Below are 19,139 nucleotides of genomic sequence, written 5' to 3' on the forward strand. Positions count from 1 at the left end.
TTTATCAACATGGTTAGTCTAATACATGAAGCATAGCATGAAGTGAACGGCAACTAGTATTCTTAAAATTATCTATAGTTTCCTTCACTTTATCTTTCTAGATTAGGTTACTCTTATGATCATTTCATTCCTGTCTTTCCCTACACTTTGGATTAATACTGTTCAACCTCATCTTTCTCTTTCAGTATTTCTTCTCACTTTATAGCAAAAGCCCCAAATGCCTTCCACTCCCATTCAGATGACCTGTTTCTGCACATTGAATCTCCGACTACTTATCAATCTACCAACAAAGTACACAGCACTGGGGTTCTTGGAGTCATTTCTTCTGGGGAGACTCTCATTCCAAGCTGGTGCTTCTCCAAGTATGGTATATGTAAACATTAATGGGTGTATTTGAGAGGACACAGATGCCTTTAAAACCATTTCAGAACTAGACATTAAAAAAATTTATGTTAGAAAAATACCATTAGTATTTCAAGGCACAGATAACAAAGGTTTAGATAAGGCTAAGAAAAAAAATCAATTTAAATTTACTGAAAAGCACATGAATTATAGTACAGATAGAACACAGATATATAATAAACATCATGAGGAGAACACGGGAGTGGCAGAAATTTGGGAAGCTAGTCTAAGTCAGGTAAGCCTGAACCATAAGAAAGGAGTATTGATGGGCCCAACTGCCCTATTCTACAGTAAATTGTGTAAGACGGTTCTTGGCTTTTCCTAGCACCAATCAATCAATACAACTTTCACCCAGCCTAATTCTCTAAAGTCATTTAATTTAAAAACCCTGATTGAAGGCCTCCCTAACTTGGAAACTGGGAGAATTAATTTTTCTTCGCTGCAAAAGGGGTAGAGGGAAAAGACTTGCTCCTTGCAGTTCCCGCACACATGTCCTTGAGCCTCTTTGTAAAATGTTCTTCAGACCCTGGGAGGCTGTGCTGGCCATCACGGTCACGCGGTCACTCCGTGAGCTTACTGTGTGTACCCAGGGCGTGACATTGACTAAATGCCACCACTCCTATAGCACAGGGGGACTCGGGAAGTATCGAGGCACAGTACTAACTCGCGACAAATGATTTCCCCCTAAATTGCACGCTGGGAGAATTATTATTTAAAAATTGTTTGCTGCATATGTACCACTTCATTATATTTCATCCATGTTTACTAAGGTGTGAGAGGAGTTCAAACGTAATAGACTGCCATTTTTTGAATTGCTAATGAAGGCGGCAGCATTGAGAACACAAATCAGGCTGGCTGGCTTTGCCCAGTGTTATTTGAGAAGTCAGTATGTACAACCAGCCACATGGCCAAGTGGATCGGTTCTCTGGGGGAAATATTTAATGTGTACCTGCCATATTAAGTAATAAGTTCTGCCTTGCACCACTCTATTTATAGACTGGCTATTTTCATGTCATTTTTAGCCTTTTTGCTACAGCAGAACACTTGAACAAATCATTCTCATCTTGCCACTTGTATTGTTAAATTCTGCTCAAACTTTCAGTGTTCCAGAACTGCACAGATATTGTCTGCTCAGACAGAAACACATAAGGCTGGAGGGAGACCTCTGGCCTTTAAAATTCTCTAGCTTCTAGCTGACCTATATTCCATTCATTAGTCTTGGGCAGCAGACGATTTCCTTAGAAATGCCATATTTGGAGCAGCCTCAGGGCCTGCCTGAACAGCATATTCAAGGAGTCAGGAAATATACGGTAAACAGAGATTGTTACACTCGTTTTGTAAAGGAAGCGTATTAGTCATGAGGGAACGGACCGCACAGAGAAAACGTGCCTGCTGATCTCTGCCTGCTCATTCATTCCACAAGTATTGACTGGATACCTACCACTTGCCTAGCGTTGTTAGCTCTATGCAGTGGACACACGCTGGTGAACAAGACATATACAGCAACTGCCCTCCAGTCGCTTACGTTTTAGTGAGGGATTGAGAAAACAGAAAAAACAATAAATTGAGCAGTTAATTTCAGAGAATGGTAGATACAGTACCATGGACAAAACAAAGGTGGGGGTGTGGACAGGATCTCAGACACATGTGCAGCTCCCAAGACTCTTGACTTTACCACCTTAGCCATTTACCTCTAAAGACGTGATATAGTTCTGCTAATTTCTTAAAAATGCAACAATTAGAATGCTGGTAAACCCTGTTGTTTTGTGTTCTTACTGTGGACTCTGAGGGGCTCTGGTAGGGCACACCCCGGACCTAAGTCCCCTTGTCCTTACCTTAGCCCTGCTGGATGTTTTGAGGACACAGGGACAGCCTGACTGAGTAGCAAAGGTGCTTGTCTTCGTATTTTACCGCACGGGTCACTAGCTCACTAACACCAGAGTCTGACTCAGTATCTTTGGGCAGCATTAGTTCACCAGGCTACCATTCCTTTCTTTTTCTTCTTCTTCTTCTTTTTTTTTTTTTTTTTTTTTTTTACTTTTTATCTTTGAAATAATTTGAAAATTATAGAAGAGTTGCAGGACCACTATGAAATACTCCTTCATACACACACACACACACACACACACACACACACACAGATCAATTTTTCTTTTCTGAATCATATGAGAATACACTGGAAATATAATGGTCCTGGGGCGCCTGGGTGGCTCAGTCGGTTAGGCGGCCGACTTCGGCTCAGGTCATGATCTTGCGGTCCGTGAGTTCTAGCCCCGCGTCGGGCTCTGTGCTGACAGCTCAGAGCCTGGAGCCTGCTTCATATTCTGTGTCTCCCTCTCTCTGACCCTCCCCTGTTCATGCTCTGTCTCTCCCTGTCTCAAAAATAAATAAATGTTTAAAAAAAAAATGGTCCTTTACCTCTCCCCTCCCAGCTTCATTGAGATGTAATTGACAAGTTAAGTGAACAATGTGATGATTTGATATATGGATACGTTGTGCAGTGCCTTTTTTTGTGTGATGCCTCATACGTGCTTGATTCAGCTGACTTTAGTTTACCACCTGTGAGACTTGCCCACTTTTTTGGAGCAACTCAAGGGTGGAACCGAAAGGAAGAAAGGAGAACCAGCCCCAACCAGAGTAAATGCCCTTCATACACCTGAGCAATGTCATAGCTGTAAAATCCTGTGTAAATGTCACACTATATATGCTGTCATAATGAAGATTTTGACCAATGAAGTGTCAAATTGTGTGTTAACAAAGGCAGGGAAATGCTGAACAGAGAGGGCAGAACCTTTAAAATTCCTGTCCTTTCCTTCTTAATTCAAGGTTGACAGCTTCTCCGTGGTACCAATGGCCCTGTATGATTTACCAGACTGATTTTCCAGTAGGTGTTGACCCTCCCTGGATGTATTCTAAACAGCTTGGGTGTATACGTCTGAGGCTAATGGACATTTCAGACTCAGCTCCATGTTTTTACTCCCCCAGCAAACACCCAAACGTGAGAAGAAAGAATGACTGATATAGACTTCATTCCATTATGGCCAAGTTGATAAGTGTCTTTTTTATATTCTAGGAGCAAAAACAGATATCTTACACAAACTTTTGTAGCTCATTCTGGCTACAGAGTTAAGATCATTTTCCCAGGGCACCAAGTTTGCAAATACAATAGATGTGAAATGCTTGACAGCTTCTTGTATTTGTGAATTGCCCAGGAATCTTTGTGAAGACTAGCATAATAAAAGAAAGCTATCCTACTTGGAAAGAAGAAGCATGTCGAATAAATAACACACTAACTCTAAGCCTTGAGGTCTATAGCAGTATTCTATCTTTTTCTGTCATTCATGTTGGACATACATAATTAAATGCCTCATCTCTAAGTGGGTAAAACCATAAATTATTGCAAAATGTGTTAAACTAAGAATCAGTACAGATTTCCTTTAATAATTTGGACACACCCTTCAAGTGGTAAACTTTACCAGTAATCTGTCAGACAGAGGGGAACAGATCAACAGATTGTTTTTAATAAACAGATGTGTGAGAGAACCTGTTACTTCAAAATATCTTTGTACTTGGAAATCATCTTCTCTTTGATAAAAAAAAAATGGGCAGAAATGAGTCTGAAGATATGCCTCCTTAATATTTCTTAATAGACTTAACAGATCTTTCATCTACATTTAAACTTCAGGGTCGTAGACACTCATGTCATTTTTTTACTGTCATCATTATTAAAATTTTAAAAAGTCTCATGAAAGGCCAAAAAATCTTTTTTGTTCCTACACATTTAGTGTCGTAAGAGAGATGGCTAAAATGACAAGTTTCCAAATAACATGAATAATGCATTTCCCCTTTATCCAAAGCAAGTGTACATTGCTCCTAAAGGATGTTTAATCTGTTCCCTCTTTTTTTGTTGTTTTTTTAGAAGAAATGGAGGACAAGGAAAGGAATGAAAGGATTTACAGCTAGAACTGTCACTTCATGAAAGATACATATTTGACTTGTGAAGTATTAATAATTGCTGTAGTAATATTGAGTTTAGACGGGGTGGTGGATCTTAATATGAATAAAAAGCAAATTATATTTCTGTTACCATTCAAGGCTATTTCTTTGGGACAGAATTATTGCACACTACTCTTTATTATGCCATGAAAATAGTGGAGCCCATGTTAAGAAATCTCATCTATGTATATGTATATAAATATTTACTCCAGGAAGCCCCAGGTCTACATTTGTAGAATAAGTTTCAAAGAATGGAGCTTTCATAAAAGTTGGATAGAGAAGTTTAAGAGGGCTTTCCCTACCTTACCCTTTTCCTCCACTACCTCTCACCCCTTCTATCAGAGAAAGTGCTCACGTGAGTGATCATCACCATCACTGGATGGTTGAGAGTGAAGTCTGGGGGTAGATGTGAGGAAAGCCATAGCTCCTTGAAGGTTCCAGTTTCCTTGTGTTTGCTTATAGTGCCCGGGGCAGCAAAATGGCCCTAGGGCTAAGGCTATGTCTGCCCTAAGAGTTACCTTTGCGCTGAGAAGATCCAGGGTCTGCTGGATTAGCCACGCTCTTGTTTAGGCCTCATTTCATTTCCTTGCTGCATTTTTCTCTAGACACATCTTTCCTTGCTACCAGGTGGTAAAACACCATTGAGGAAAGTAAGATTGGCAGGGGAGCACAGGAGGAAGGAACGAAGGCTGTAAACCTGCATTTTGCTTTTATGCTCCGTGTGGTTCAATGGAGTTCATCCAGAGAACATTTCAGGATTTTTCAGCTAAAGCTCCAGCAATGAATAAAGGCCATGCATTTCCCCCTGCCTCTTCCTCTGTGTATCTCTTTCTCATGGGGTAGGGGTAATGGGGTAAAGGTGGTAAACATAGTAGGTGACTGGTTAAGACTTCTGGATGCTGGGTTAGATCTCTCCTTAAGTGACCTCTTGGCCTAAGATCAAGGGAGGATGCCCCCCACAACCTTCCCCCCCCCCCCAGAACAAGAACAGGTTCTTGTAAGTAGTAAGACAGAAAAGTCAAGTAAGTACAGGTTCAGAATTCCAAGTATTAGAAGTCAGTCAGGAAACAGTTTCTAAGAAGTTCCTTAATTTTCTCCTTGCGATAATAGTAAGTAATAATCAGCTATTAACCACTTTGGTTTCTTAGCCCTCTGGGTGGTGACGACTTTCTTCTTGGGCTATTCTAAATAAGAAAATTTTCAGGATCCCCAACCCTTCTGGCTGCTACCTCATTAAAGAACAACAAAAAGGTGTCTGTCCATGTTGAAACCCCAAGAAAATAACCCATGAAGCCTACAAAATAGGTTCATGATTCTAATTAAATTGATTCTAATTAAATTGATATAAGGAGGGCTAAAGGAAAAAGTTCTGTAATGAAGAATCACTATATGTCATGAGCTAAGGATTATGATGAATGACTTCTTTGTACCTAGCGCGTAACTTAAAAAACTACTTAATGACTTTAGGGAAAAGTTTGACCCTCAAACATGTTATAATTTAGTAACACTAGAGAACCCATGAAAAGAAAACATAATTATAGTCAGTGCTTTTGTTTAATATCACATAAAGGGGAAAGGACACTAGGAAGTCCCTTCACTCTTCCCAAGAGAAGAGTATTGCATACTGGCTAATGTAGACAAGCCAAGAAGGAATTGATGGATAACTGGCATTCTTGAACTTCAAACTTTGGGTACTTCCTTACTGCTGACAAGGAGAAAGCAGAGAACACAGCCCATCGCTGACTACAGTAGTTTTTCTAAATGTGATCAGCACTAAGAATGATGGGTTTATGGGATGGAATAGAAGAAATCTCCGCACTGGGTGATGCCATCTAATTATAGAAGTCAAATTACTTTAGAATCTTCAAAACACCCAGACAAGGATGTATATAGCATGTTCACAATATGGCTCTTTACAAGCCATGTACTTTCATAATGAATCTAAGCCTTCACAGCAAAAATAAAAATAACCACATGTCATTCTTATAAAAGTAAGTAATAATCATGAACAGGGTTGCTCAGAAACTGGACTCATATTGCTCTTATTCAGATGGAAAAATTCCCCTATTCACTGACAGATTTGCCAAACCATTCAACTGAAATACTGGAAAACACTGCTTTCTTTCTCCTGAATTTTTAAACTACTATGCTATGCTCTAAAATCCCATAGCTAAGATTTAGCTGTGCTCAATTCACTTGTACAAAATATATAAAGGCATTATTTTTATAAATGTCTAAGTGTATTAATGATTTTAACCCTTCTTTTAAGTATAGTTACTTCCATAAGAGGTTTTTCACAAATCAACTAGCTTTATAAATTTTGAGTAATATTTTGAATTTTTTTCCCTCTTTTACAACTTTTGTGTCATTCTCAAATTCAAAGCTTCAAAAACATTGAAGTGTTGGGGTAAGGCGTTTAAGATATTTGTCCAAAATGGTTTTTTTGAAAAAACAGGTATCACTTATTGTGTCATAGGAATCCTAATAGCAGCTTCCTAACGAGACAAAGCCCCAGAATTTTACAAGAGTTGCCCAGTGGAAGTAAATCCAGGTTCAAAGAGATAAGAAGAAAGGAGTAATTTGTTATTCAGAATATATATACGTTCGGCCACAGCAATTTTGAACCCTTTGTTCTGCCTTGTACGTCTCAATAAAGAAATAGATGCTGCCGTGAAAGTCACCCCCTGAAAACAGAGAAGAGAGTAAGTAAATGAGAGAGCTGACATAACTCCAAGTCATTTTACCAAGGAGTTGCACATCGGATGATTTCTCACAAGTTGGCAAGCTTTTCCAAAGTCTAGTTTTTATGAATATCCTTCGAACAAGTTGGGTGGAATGCAGTCTATACCCTATGAAATATCATTGATTTTTATTACCAAGTTGGAACTGTTTAGGATCACCAAATAACAGGGTTCAAAAGTAAAACAGCTGAAAAATCCAACAGTCTGGTCTAACCTGGGATGCTCTGTCTCCTCACAGCCAACGCTCCATCAGGCGGCTTTGTCTGGCTGGCGGATTTAGTGTAGGGGCTCTCATCTGCAAAGGTACAATGAAGCGTTTGGTTAATTTCCATCCAGTTTCTAATGCAGTGAAGATTTTTTAATGGACTGCAATCCTTCTGCCAGAGAGAGGTGATATGGTATGGTATGGTAGAAAGAGTCAGGAGATCGGAGTGTTAACCTTGGCTTAGCTGTGGGGCAAGTCATTTAAAATGCACTGAGCATTGGTTTTCTCCCCTATAAAAGAGGGAGAGAGATACTTTCTCATCTACCTCTTAGGACTGTCAGGATCAAGCTGTCGTGTACCTGAAGGCATAACATGGTAAGAACTATGCAATACAGCATACAAATTATTTGCCTGTCACCTACACGCATTGATAAATAAGTATCAGTGAATATCAATAAGAGGAAGACAAAGAAGGAATAAAATGGCTCAGTGGGCACTAAGAATAATCAGGTAGAAGAACAAAGGAAATGAAACGAAATGTTATATTTCAGATGACAGGGCATTATAAGCAGATGACAGAGCGTTAGTATTGCAGGAAAATAAAGACACACTAAATTAGTGGGTTCCTCTTGGAAGTGCAAAATGGCATCCAGATATATGGAGGGACATGGACATTTAGAGTAAGACCAGAGAAGCTATGCTGAGAACAGGAAAGGAATGATGGTTTGGCAAAAGAGGACGTATATTGCAATGGGCTGATCTGCCCTCTTTTAGAAAGAGATAAAAATAACCTGCAGAACCATAAAGAGAACAACTGAAAAGACAGAAGGACCAAAGCTCAGCATATCTGTGACAGGCAAGAAGCTAGATGAGCAAAACACTAGGTGACAAGATCATAGAGGTGATGGATCTATGAAATTCTAAGTAAAGTGGTTTTATTTAAATATAGAAAAGGATTTAATCTGGCTTGGAATACAGGAGTAATGAACTAGGATGGCAAATGTTAGGGTTAAAAAAGAAAGGAAGAATTCTTCCTAATTTGCATGAGGCATTTGTATAAAGTAAGAGATGTCTGAGTGACAGTCTTAAACATTTTCAAGAATAAGATATGTATGGCCATAGCGGACATAATGTAAAATAATTATCTAGCATATCGAGTCAAGCTAGATGACCCAAATGGTACTTCTGGCCATACTGTAAGGTAAGTTTGTCGTGGGTGTTGTTGTAATAGGAAATCACTAGATGATTAAAAAGAACTGTATTGTACAATGCAAACTATTAAATATAACAAGGAGTTAATTTGGCAAGTAGGCTTTATCATCTGAAAACATTAATTCTCCCAACTAAGTGGTTTGTGTTTCAAAATTGGGGAACTCAATTCCTTTCTACGATGTACTTCTGGTTGAAATGATTCATGATTTCTTCATAAAACTAACAAGGCCTTTAGAAGCAATGACAAAAAGCAAAGATTGACACTGTTGTAAGCTGCAATTAACTTAAAAAATGGAAATCACGCTGTTTCATGTTTATATTCCATTTGTCACACAATTCTTTATGTTCTGCCAACCACAGATATAATGTACCAACTTTCAGATACCAATATAATCAACAGCATCATTTTTGCTTATAATATAGTATCCTGGATCTTTGACTCTTCTCGATGCAGATGCAATTTTGAGTATAATCAGAAACCACAAGACAAAATGTAAACATTGCACTACAAAAGTCTCTATTTGCCCCATCATTTCCACTTGAGTATTTGAGTGTTTTTCTCACAGTATTGATTTAATAACCAGGCAATGTGTTTTATACAGCACCTATTAAAACAAACTTACTATATATGAAAATTTGGATTCTTTATAAAACTAACTAAAAATATATTTCCCTTTATAATCCAAATCTTTGAAACTGTATGAGTACAGAGCGCTGAGTCAAGGAGATATGGATCATAACAACTAGTTTTAGGAATAGCATCTTGGAAGCCTAAAAGCTTTCTTCCGTTTTAAGTTTGTCAAGAGTCCAGCCAATTAAAGTCTTGGGTTGAATCCAGTGTTGGATTTTCTTAAAGGGCAATAAGAGATTTACCCAGGAGACTCTGGGGTTTTTTGCACTCAATGTTCTATTTTAAGGAGCTATTTCTCTAGAAATTTACCACTTTGCACTACAAAAGTAGACAACTTTGGTGAAGTTGTTTTCTCATTTATATTTGAAAACAGTTTCCTTGATTTAGAGCTGACATAGTCTAGCTATGCACATCCTAAAAGGTTGACACCACATTACAGATGGCCACCTGGCCAGCCTCTACATATCCATTCCCCAGTCTCCCGCTCCTTCTCCCAGTATTAAGAGTGTCCTTACTGAGCATAAACAAAAGTAAACAATCATCTAGAAGCCCAAGTTGTATTGGTCAAAGTTCCAGACTGAAGTAAACTTGACATTATCTAAGAATAGCTTGCCAAAGTCAATCAAGGTGAAAGCAATAATTCCTAATGGAAAGCAAGTCAGAATCCTGGCAACGTTTATCATGAGAAGTAAGCCGAGCACAGCAACACAGCAGTGTGGCACCATCTCACATTTGCTTTTAAGAATACATTCTAAGATATTCTAAGAACATCTGTTTATTTCAAACCTCTAGGAGGCATCATGGGCCTTTTATGAAAAGCTGCCCATTACAGAATGGACATCAACTCTTGATGTGATCTACTCAAAGTCAACTCTTTGACTTTGAAGCAAGTGTTGTGAGTGATTCAAACTTTGCTTGAAAGTAAAAGTGGAGGAAAGACACTGAATAAATCAGTGGCTGATGGCTCTAGAGCAGGATACTAAAGGACAAGAAGGTCGGGGGCACCTTTTTAATCCTTAAGCGGAAAGTCATGGAGAGCTATTCCTTAATGGAGATTGGTTGACATAGCATCAGAATTTGTGTTCCTTAATGGAGATTGGTTGACATAGCATCAGAATTTCAAGTTATAAGGGATAATGTAGGCTAGTCTTTTCATTTTACAGTCAGGACTTAAAGTCCAGAGAGGTAAATTTATAGAAGAACACACATCTAGAGTGAGTCTGGACTGAATTTCGTTTATTTTTATTCTCATGCTCTTTCCTCCTTATGCCACTTCCTCTTGCATGAACAACGAGCTTTGATAGGTTATTATTTGCATGTTTCTGTATCATACAGGTAAGCGAATGAACACAACACTCCAGCCGCCAGCTTGCAAAATGTAAGTTGAATTCCTATGGAGAAGGCTATGAAAATGAGCAATCAGAGCTAATTTCTTTTGTGTGTATAGAAATCTCATTTTCCCCTCCTCCATATATTTGTTTGCCTAACATGAAGTGTATTTAAGTTGCACCATAGTATCAATCCATCCTTGTAAGTTCACTTTTTGGAAGATAAAAATTTAAAATACATGCCAGTACAATTCACTGTTCCTCAGTTAAGGTCTTAAAAGGTTCCCTGAATATAAGACCCATGTTAATGCTTCTTTATTTTATCAGGGAGACACTAAACAGACTTCCAAGTTCCATTCAATTATACAGGTGAGTTAAAAAAATAGGTCAAATAATAAGGAAAGGAATCAATCAGTAGATAATATCTCTAGAATAGTGCCTGACACATAACATGTATTCATTAGACATTTGCTGATAGATGATTGAATTATATTCAACTTTTCAACTTAGGGCATTCATTATAGATTTATTATAAATTAATTATAAATAAGCAACCTGAAGAAAGTCAAACATTTGTTATGGACCATCCTTCTTCCTACCTCTGATTTTCTTTTTCTAGGTTTATAGCCAAGTCCTTTTAATGTCACATCATCCTCCAATAGCTGTTAAGTACTGACTTAATATGTATTTAAAAAATTTGTGGCTCTTTATAAAAACTAATATTGAAATATATTTCCTTGGGGCACCTGGGTGGCTCAGTCGGTTAAGTGTCCGACTTCAGCTCAGGTCATGGTCTCACGGGTTCGTGGGTTCAAGCCTTGCGTCGGGCTCTGTGCTGACAGCTCGGAGCCTGGAGCCTGCTTTGGATTCTGTGTCCCCCTCTCTCTCTGTCCCTCCCCAGCTCGTGCTCTGTCTCTCTCTGTCTCTCAAAAATGAATAAATGTTAAAAGAATATTTTTATTTAAAGAAAAATTTTTTTCAACGTTTTTTATTTATTTTTGGGACAGAAAGAGACAGAGCACGAACGGGGGAGGGCAGAGAGAGAGGGAGACACAGAATCGGAAACAGGCTCCAGGCTCCGAGCCATCAGCCCAGAGCCTGACGCGGGGCTCGAACTCACGGACCGCGAGATCGTGACCTGGCTGAAGTCGGACGCTTAACCGACTGCGCCACCCAGGCGCCCCAAAAGAATATTTTTAAAATAAAAAATACGTTTCCTTTAATTTTAATTCAGACTACAGAAAGATTTATCAAACGTCCTTTAGGATAATGCCTCTAAGCAAAAGAATTCTGATTTTCACACAGGACTTCCAGCCTTGACTTTGATGATAGATCACATAAAAAGGGATCCTTATTGAAAGTCACCATAGGGGCAAAGCAGACATTCAACTGGTGAGCTACTGTTCACTGAAGTGAATGCTGTAAGTAATCATTAAGGGCACCATAGGGTGTCAGAACTGTCAACCTTCTCTAATGACATCTTAGCAGCTAAATAATCACTGTCACACATGATGGCCGCCCACTGTCATAGGGGCTATGTATTGGTTATAACAAGGAAGAGCATAGGTCCCCTTTAGAGTGATATCCCATGAGGCGAGGGAAAATGCCCTCCATTAAATGGAGAATCGACACTGTGACAGAGGCACAGAAAGGGCTTAGTCAAGCATATACTTACAACAGAAGTGGAACAATGGGAAGACCATCTGTCCCTCTCATTCCCCCAAGTTTGGTCAGTCTCCCCATGTGCCAAACACAGGAGTGGCAAACACAAATCATTTGTTTTGATTACATATTCTGAGTGAAGCTGGTTTTTGTAAACTTGGAAAGCAAACACAGGCGCCTTCGTTCTGCATCACAACCAAAGCCCATGCTGGGGCTGAGAAAACCACATCTTGAGGAATGGACTCAGGTCCCCTCATGTTCTCACAACCTTGAATAGTTGCTTGATATCAAATAGCACCCATGTGTAATCAGGCTGCTTCTTGTCTCTCCATCTCCTGCCTCCCCTAGTCCCAGTGTCTGGGATTCCCAGCGGGACAGGATATGACTATGGTTTCAAGAATCTCGAGCTGTGTTCATGGCTTTGTTGAAGAAAAAAAAAATTAATTTCCTTTGGCTGAGACTAATCAGCCTATGCTAAACAATGCCTAGCAACTAATTATGCACAATTGAGGCGCCAGCTAAGCCAGCAGATCTCTTAACTTCTTGATTGGGGGGGGGGGAGGCATTTTGTGCAATTAAACATTAGGACCACTTCCTAGCAGCGGGGAGATAGGCAGCTCATGCCACAATGTTCATGCACGTCATTACCAACTCCGAAGAAAACTGTTTTTCATGAATGGAACAAAATGAAATCCATTGTGAAGGGAATGATCTGCCTCTTGAATTCAATTACATCCCAGAAATTTTAGTGCCTACTGTGTGCAAACTAAGAATCAAAGTGGATAAAAGATAATAAAACTTTAAGTGGAATGGTGATTGAGGAATCCTTATTGCTTCATGGGTTTGAGACTGGAACATGTGCTTCATTAGCTGATGGGAGAAATGAGCATGGGCTTAGGGTGCTGGTGGGGAGGGGCATGGGAAGAGAAAGGGAGAGCCACTGAAATGAACTTATCCAGAGCTCTGCAAGCAGAAAAATCAAGAAATGGGCCATTTTAGTTTTCAGCTAACATGGAAGTTTTGTGTGACGTGGGACCATAATCTTTTCATTTTATCCCAGCCCAGCATGAATGTGCTGTAAGTCGGCCGTTTCTCTTTTTTAGATACTAGACCTCCAGTTTCATTTGCTGCCTTGGCAGTTTGGGGCACATTCTAAAATTTAAGCAAGATGTCCACAAGGATAGCTGTCAAAGGGTTTTGACAATAGAACTTAGTTATGTCTTATCCTTATTAAAATAATGTATAAATACAAGCACCATTCCCTGCATAATTTATTTTTTTAAAAATTTTTTTTAACGTTTATTTATTTTTGAGACAGAGAGAGACAGAGCATGAACAGGGGAGGGGCAGAGAGAGAGGGAGACACAGAATCTGAAACAGGCTCCAGGCTCTGAGCTGTCAGCACAGAGCCCGACACGGGGCTCGAACTCACGGACCGTGAGATCATGACCTGAGCTGAAGTTGGATGCTTAACTGACCGAGCCACCCAGGCGCCCCTCCCTGAATAATTTAAAGAAAAGCACAAAGATACAGCACAATACTCCTCTTCAATCCCAAATGGTTCCTAATCTTTGATAAAATAATATTTTTTCCCCTAGGACCAAACAAAAAATGTACCTCAATCTTTTCCAGAGTCAGAAACTTCTGAGTCTTACATGGGCTTCAGTTCTATTGCTTTGGTGTATGGAAGCAGGTTGGATACCTGCTTACAGCTGATCATGAGCATGAATTAATTTCATCTCCTTGCCCAATGGGATACAATAGTCCACACACTAGATTTAAACCAGAAGAAAGGAGGAATGATCTGAGCTTGATGGCAGGAGGCAGAGGCGGTGTGCTGCTCCTGGACAGTCTTCTTCCTATTAAGAGATGGTTTTCCCCTCTCCAACTGTCTTTCCCTCCTCTCTTGTGTTCTTTGTTTTGCATCTGCGTGGCATTGTTGTCTATCCTTGGCTCTGCAGGTTTCTGTATAGTTTTATAGATCAGACACAGATGTGCTTTACATTCTTAAATGGGACCAAGTCTTTGACTTTTGAACATCGAATAAAAAAATCATCCAAACTGAGAATGACTTCATTTTAAAAAGAAAGGTACAGTGGTTTTGTCACAATGATAGAATGTCCTCTAAAATTATATCACAATCACATAAACATTTCGGGGATTACATATTTACAGCTAAACACCATGCCAACCACAGAGCTCAGATTGCTGCAGGCCGGTCGTATAAGACCATTTTTCTCCCTCACTGCCCCGTTAACTAACTCCTTGCTACTCAAAATGTGGTCCATAGACAAGTGGCATTGGGCATTGCCTGGGAGCTTGTCAGAAATGCAGGATCTCAGGCCCCGGCCCAGACCTATGGAATCGGATTTAACAAAATCTCCATGTGATTTGTATGTGCATTAAAGGTTGGGAAGCCCTGTTCCAGTTGATCTGACCCAACAGCAACAGCACGGGTAGTGACGAGGCATCTGTCCTATTCGTCACCTGATAGTGTCAGTGGCAGCCCACAAAGAAGCTGGCAGAATGGCTTCAATGGTATTCCCAGTTCTTAAATATGATAATTATCAAATTACTTATAGAATTATTTCCTCAAATGGAAATGAAACTGGGGCAGGGTTATGATTCTGAGTGAATTTCATCTTCTCCCGATCCACTCTACACCCCTTTACAATCCTAAAATGGCTAATTCATGGGGTAACTGGATACATCTAAGGTTAGATTACCTACAGCAGTGGATGGATTAAGGTGGAGACAGGAAATAGTATGGTGTGATTACCCCCTAGCCAATAAAAGTCGACTGAAAATGTAAAGTTATGTCCTGCGTCATGGTGAGGACATGGGGGAGAGAATCTTCTGTGGTACTCTCTCCTTAAACTCTTTTTCTTCAGACACAAAGTTGCTCCCTTGACGCATGTGCACAGTTCTCTTGGAACCGGGGAGGTCTCCGGCCCAGAAACTGGCCTATGATCTTCATGGGGGGGATACATAGGACCACTGCAGCCCCCGAGCATCTGGTCAACCTTGTGGAAGTGGTCTGCAATAACTGTGCCTCTTGGTGAGGCCTACAGGTTGTTTCAAAGAGTAATATCTTGAGCCAGGTTAATTTGCAAATCCTCTCTGAAATTAATGAGCATGAAATTGCACATTTTCTGCCTCTGGCATTCCTCTTGCTCATGTGTCTGAATCATAAATGATAACCCCTATGCTTCTTCTTAAGTACTGTTTCTAGCAGGAACAGATGAACAAGAGTCACAGCAGTCACAGGCTGGCCTCCTCACCAAGGAATCAGTATTTCTAGAGGGATGGACACAATGCCATGAAGCCTATTTTCATTACCATAACAGATCCCAACTAAAAACTTAAAATTTTTTTTTTAACGTTTTATTTATTTTTGAGACAGAGACAGAGCATGAACAGGGGAGGGGCAGAGAGAGAGGGAGACACAGAATCGGAAGCAGGCTCCAGGCTCTGAGCCATCAGCCCAGAGCCCGACGCGGGGCTCGAACCCACGGACCGAGAGATCGTGACCTGAGCCGAAGTCGGACGCTCAACCGACTGAGCCACCCAGGCGCCCCCCCCCAACTAAAAACTTTAAAAAGTTAAAGTCAGTACAGCTTCTATATAGGGAGAGTATACACTTTAATTCTTTGATTTAACCACCAGATTATGGCAGCTGATATTCTCGGTATCTTAACATTATGAAACCGTGTAGGCTCCACAGGTGCTTAGCATTAGACTAAGAATGTGGTGAAAAATATGAGTTACTTCAGGGTAATGAGCATTGGGTATCTAAAGCCACATTTGCTAATTCTTATTTAAAAAGTGCATCACTGGGGTGCCTGGGTGGCTCAGTTGGTTAAGCATCTGACTTTGGCTCAGATTATGATCTTACAGTTCAGGGGTTCGAGCCCTGCATTGGGCTTTGTGCTGACAGCTCAGAGCCTGGAGCCTGTTTTGGATTCTGTCTGTCTGTCTGTCTCTCTCTCTCTCTCTCTCTCTGCCCCTCCCCCTGCTCATTCTCTCTCTCTCTCTTTCTCTGCCCCTCCCCCTGCTCATTCTCTCTCTCTCTTTCTCTTTCTCTTTCTCAAAAATAAATAAACATGTGGGGCGCCTGGGTGGCTCAGTCGGTTAAGTGTCCGACTTCAGCTCAGGTCACGATCTCACAGTCCGTGAGTTCGAGCCCTGCGTCGGGCTCTGGGCTGATGGCTCAGAGCCTGGAGCCTGCTTCCAATTCTGTGTCTCCCTCTCTCTCTGCCCCTCCCCCGTTCATGCTCTGTCTCTCTCTGTCTCAAAAAAAATAAATAAATAAAAAAAATAAAAATAAATAAATAAATATGTAAAAAAAAAGTGCACCATTATTCAGGAAGAAGTATGTGGGTATCAATAGGCTAGAACATATCTGAGTATTCTTGGGCGGGGGGTTCATATGATTATACATAATAGAACTGGAGCTTGGTGGGAGGATCAATAGAAATAAAACATTTGGAGTAACTAAGGTTCCCCCAATTTTTGACCAATAAATAAGATGAAATGAAGAAGTTACTTTGATTAATACAGAGAACAAACTGGTGGTTGATGGGGGTGAGGAAACGGGTGAAACAGATAAAGGGGATGAAGAGTGTCTTTGTCTTGGTGAGCACTGAGAGATGGACAGGACTGCTGAATCACTACACTGTACATCTGAAATGAATATAACACCGTATGCTAGTTCTAGCTGAATAAAAAACAATTTTTAAAAAAGGAGTTACTTTGACACATATTGATCACAATTTCAACTGGAGTAACTTTTAGAGAAAAACTTTTACTAGTACATAGATCTTCCCGAGCGAACTCGTGGAACAAAATGTTAAACATGTCTCCATTGAAAAGACTGAGATTTTTTTTTTTAACGTCCCAATAACAATGGTCACGGCATCAAAAGTGGATCATTCAAGAACTCTTCTTTTACGTGATCATACTGCAAAGCTTTCCATATTTAGAACATTTCAGTATGAAATTTCAGTTACAAGAAAGAGGTCAAAGTTTGCGGAAAAAAATTAGAGGAAGGAAAATGCAATCAGGGCAACTTTATTTTAAGAGGTCTAAATCTTGGGCCGTGCCTGGTGGCTCAGTCAGTTCAGCGTTCGACTTCAGCTCAGGTCATGATCTTGCGGTTGACGAGTTCGAGCTTGGCGATGGGCTCTGTGCTGACAGCTCGGAGCCTGGAGCCTGCTTCAGATTCTGTGTCTCCCTCTCTCTCTGTCCCTCTCCCACTCCCACTCTGTCTCTCTCTCTCTAACTCTCTCTCTCAGAAATAAACATTAAAAAAAAAATAAAAAAAAAAAAAAAAAAAAAGAGGTCTAAATCTTGTGCCAGTGAGGGAAGAAACACTGGATATCATTAGATAAAAGAAGGATTCACCTATGGGGGGAGCATTCTGGTATAGGTTTGATTATTGAGAAAATAACCTTTAAAGCCCTCACCTGGTGCTCCAGCAATCAGTGACATTATGCAATTTTACAACTAAGGCAACTTTCCAATCTGGTTCAGTGACTTAGTATTTTTTCTTTTTCTTTTTTTCCCTTTTTCTTATTAACCAAGTATAGTGTAAGCTAAAACAAATGCCAACTGCTGGCGAACGACTTTATACAAATAAATGATCAGCTAGTAACTACTGCTGACAAATTGCTAAACGAAACCGAAAAAGGATAACCACCACCATTCAGACTTAGTTTCTAACACATAAGCTGAAAAATCTGTCTCTGTATCTAGCATCCTGGAGAAAAAGAATGGGGAAAAATAAGTAGTATAGATTTTAACCTTGAGTAACATTTTGCAGCTAGGAGCACAGACTGTTTTCCCAGGGTCATTGATCTGACCAAACCACAAGGATCATATGAGCCAACCTCATTGTGTGACTCCCAGCTCCCTCCTTCATGGCTCAAGTGGGTCCTCAGAAACAATACTCCAAAGGATGTTTCCAATATGCCAGAAAAACCAAAACTTTTTCCAAGGGTCTACTGTCATTAATAATCCAAACAGTGAAAGAGGAGATGAGGCTTTATGGTAACGGGGAAAGAGGATTAAACCAGAATTTTTTGGAGAGCAAAGTAAACAAGGAAAAGTGAACCTCAGGTTGAATTCCCTGGCTATATGTGAAAGATATTAGTTACATGAAGAAAAATTAGGGTTTGATTGTCATCATGTAAGATTTTTTAGATACTTCTTTCATTATACATCAATGCCGTGGGTTTCCTCTACAGTATTCTAAATACTTTCTTACAGACCTTTACTTCTGACTTTGTGCTCTCTCTCTTTCTCTCTCTCTCTCTCTCTTTTGTTTATTTATTTTTGAGAAAGAGACAGAGTGCGAGCAAGGGGAGGGACAGAGAAAGAGGGAGACAAAGAATGTCTCCCTGAAATGAGAGTCCATCAGGGGGCTCGAACCCATAAACAGTGAAATCATGACTTCAGCCGAAGTCAGAGGCTTAACTGACTGAGCCCCCCAGGCACCCCAGACTTTGTGCTCTCTTTAATAAGTAGTTCAAACTACTTGGGTCAACCATAAGACATTTTATTTACTATCTTTTTAAATGTTTATTTGTTCTGAGAGAGAGATAATGGGAGGGGCAGAGAGAGAGAGACAGAGAGAGAGAGAGAGAGAGAGAGAGAGAGAGGAAGAGAGAGAATAGCAGACTCCACGCTGTCAGAGCAGAGACTTTCATAGGATTTAATCTCACAAACCATGAGATCATGACCTGAGCCAAAATCAAGAGTCGAACACTCAACCACCTGAGCCACCCAGGCGCCCAACCATAAGACATTTTAATATGTAAATAATACTGACCATACTATAAACAATTATAGCTAATACTTACTGAACACTCATGGTATGACAGTATCAGTCTAAGTCCTTTATGTGTATAATCTTATCCTCACAACTCAATAACACTTAGAATAGCAAAAAAAAAAAAAAAAAA

General features: G+C 40.0%; 1 protein-coding gene across 5 annotated transcripts in view; it reads right to left on the reverse strand.

Annotated features, from left to right (window-relative positions):
• The window catches only part of GRIP1 (glutamate receptor interacting protein 1), a 683,162-nt gene that overhangs the window by 178,166 nt on the left and 485,857 nt on the right, over window positions 1-19,139 (reverse strand). For all 5 annotated transcript variants that reach the window (XM_049627402.1, XM_049627399.1, XM_049627403.1 and 2 more), the window contains one exon: window positions 7,354-7,434. In XM_049627402.1, coding sequence (XP_049483359.1) covers window positions 7,354-7,434 — 81 coding nt within the window. The remainder of the gene's footprint in view (window positions 1-7,353; window positions 7,435-19,139) is intronic.

This window comes from Panthera uncia, chromosome B4, assembly GCF_023721935.1.
Source record: "Panthera uncia isolate 11264 chromosome B4, Puncia_PCG_1.0, whole genome shotgun sequence".
In the NCBI taxonomy this organism is placed as follows: Eukaryota; Metazoa; Chordata; class Mammalia; order Carnivora; family Felidae; genus Panthera; species Panthera uncia.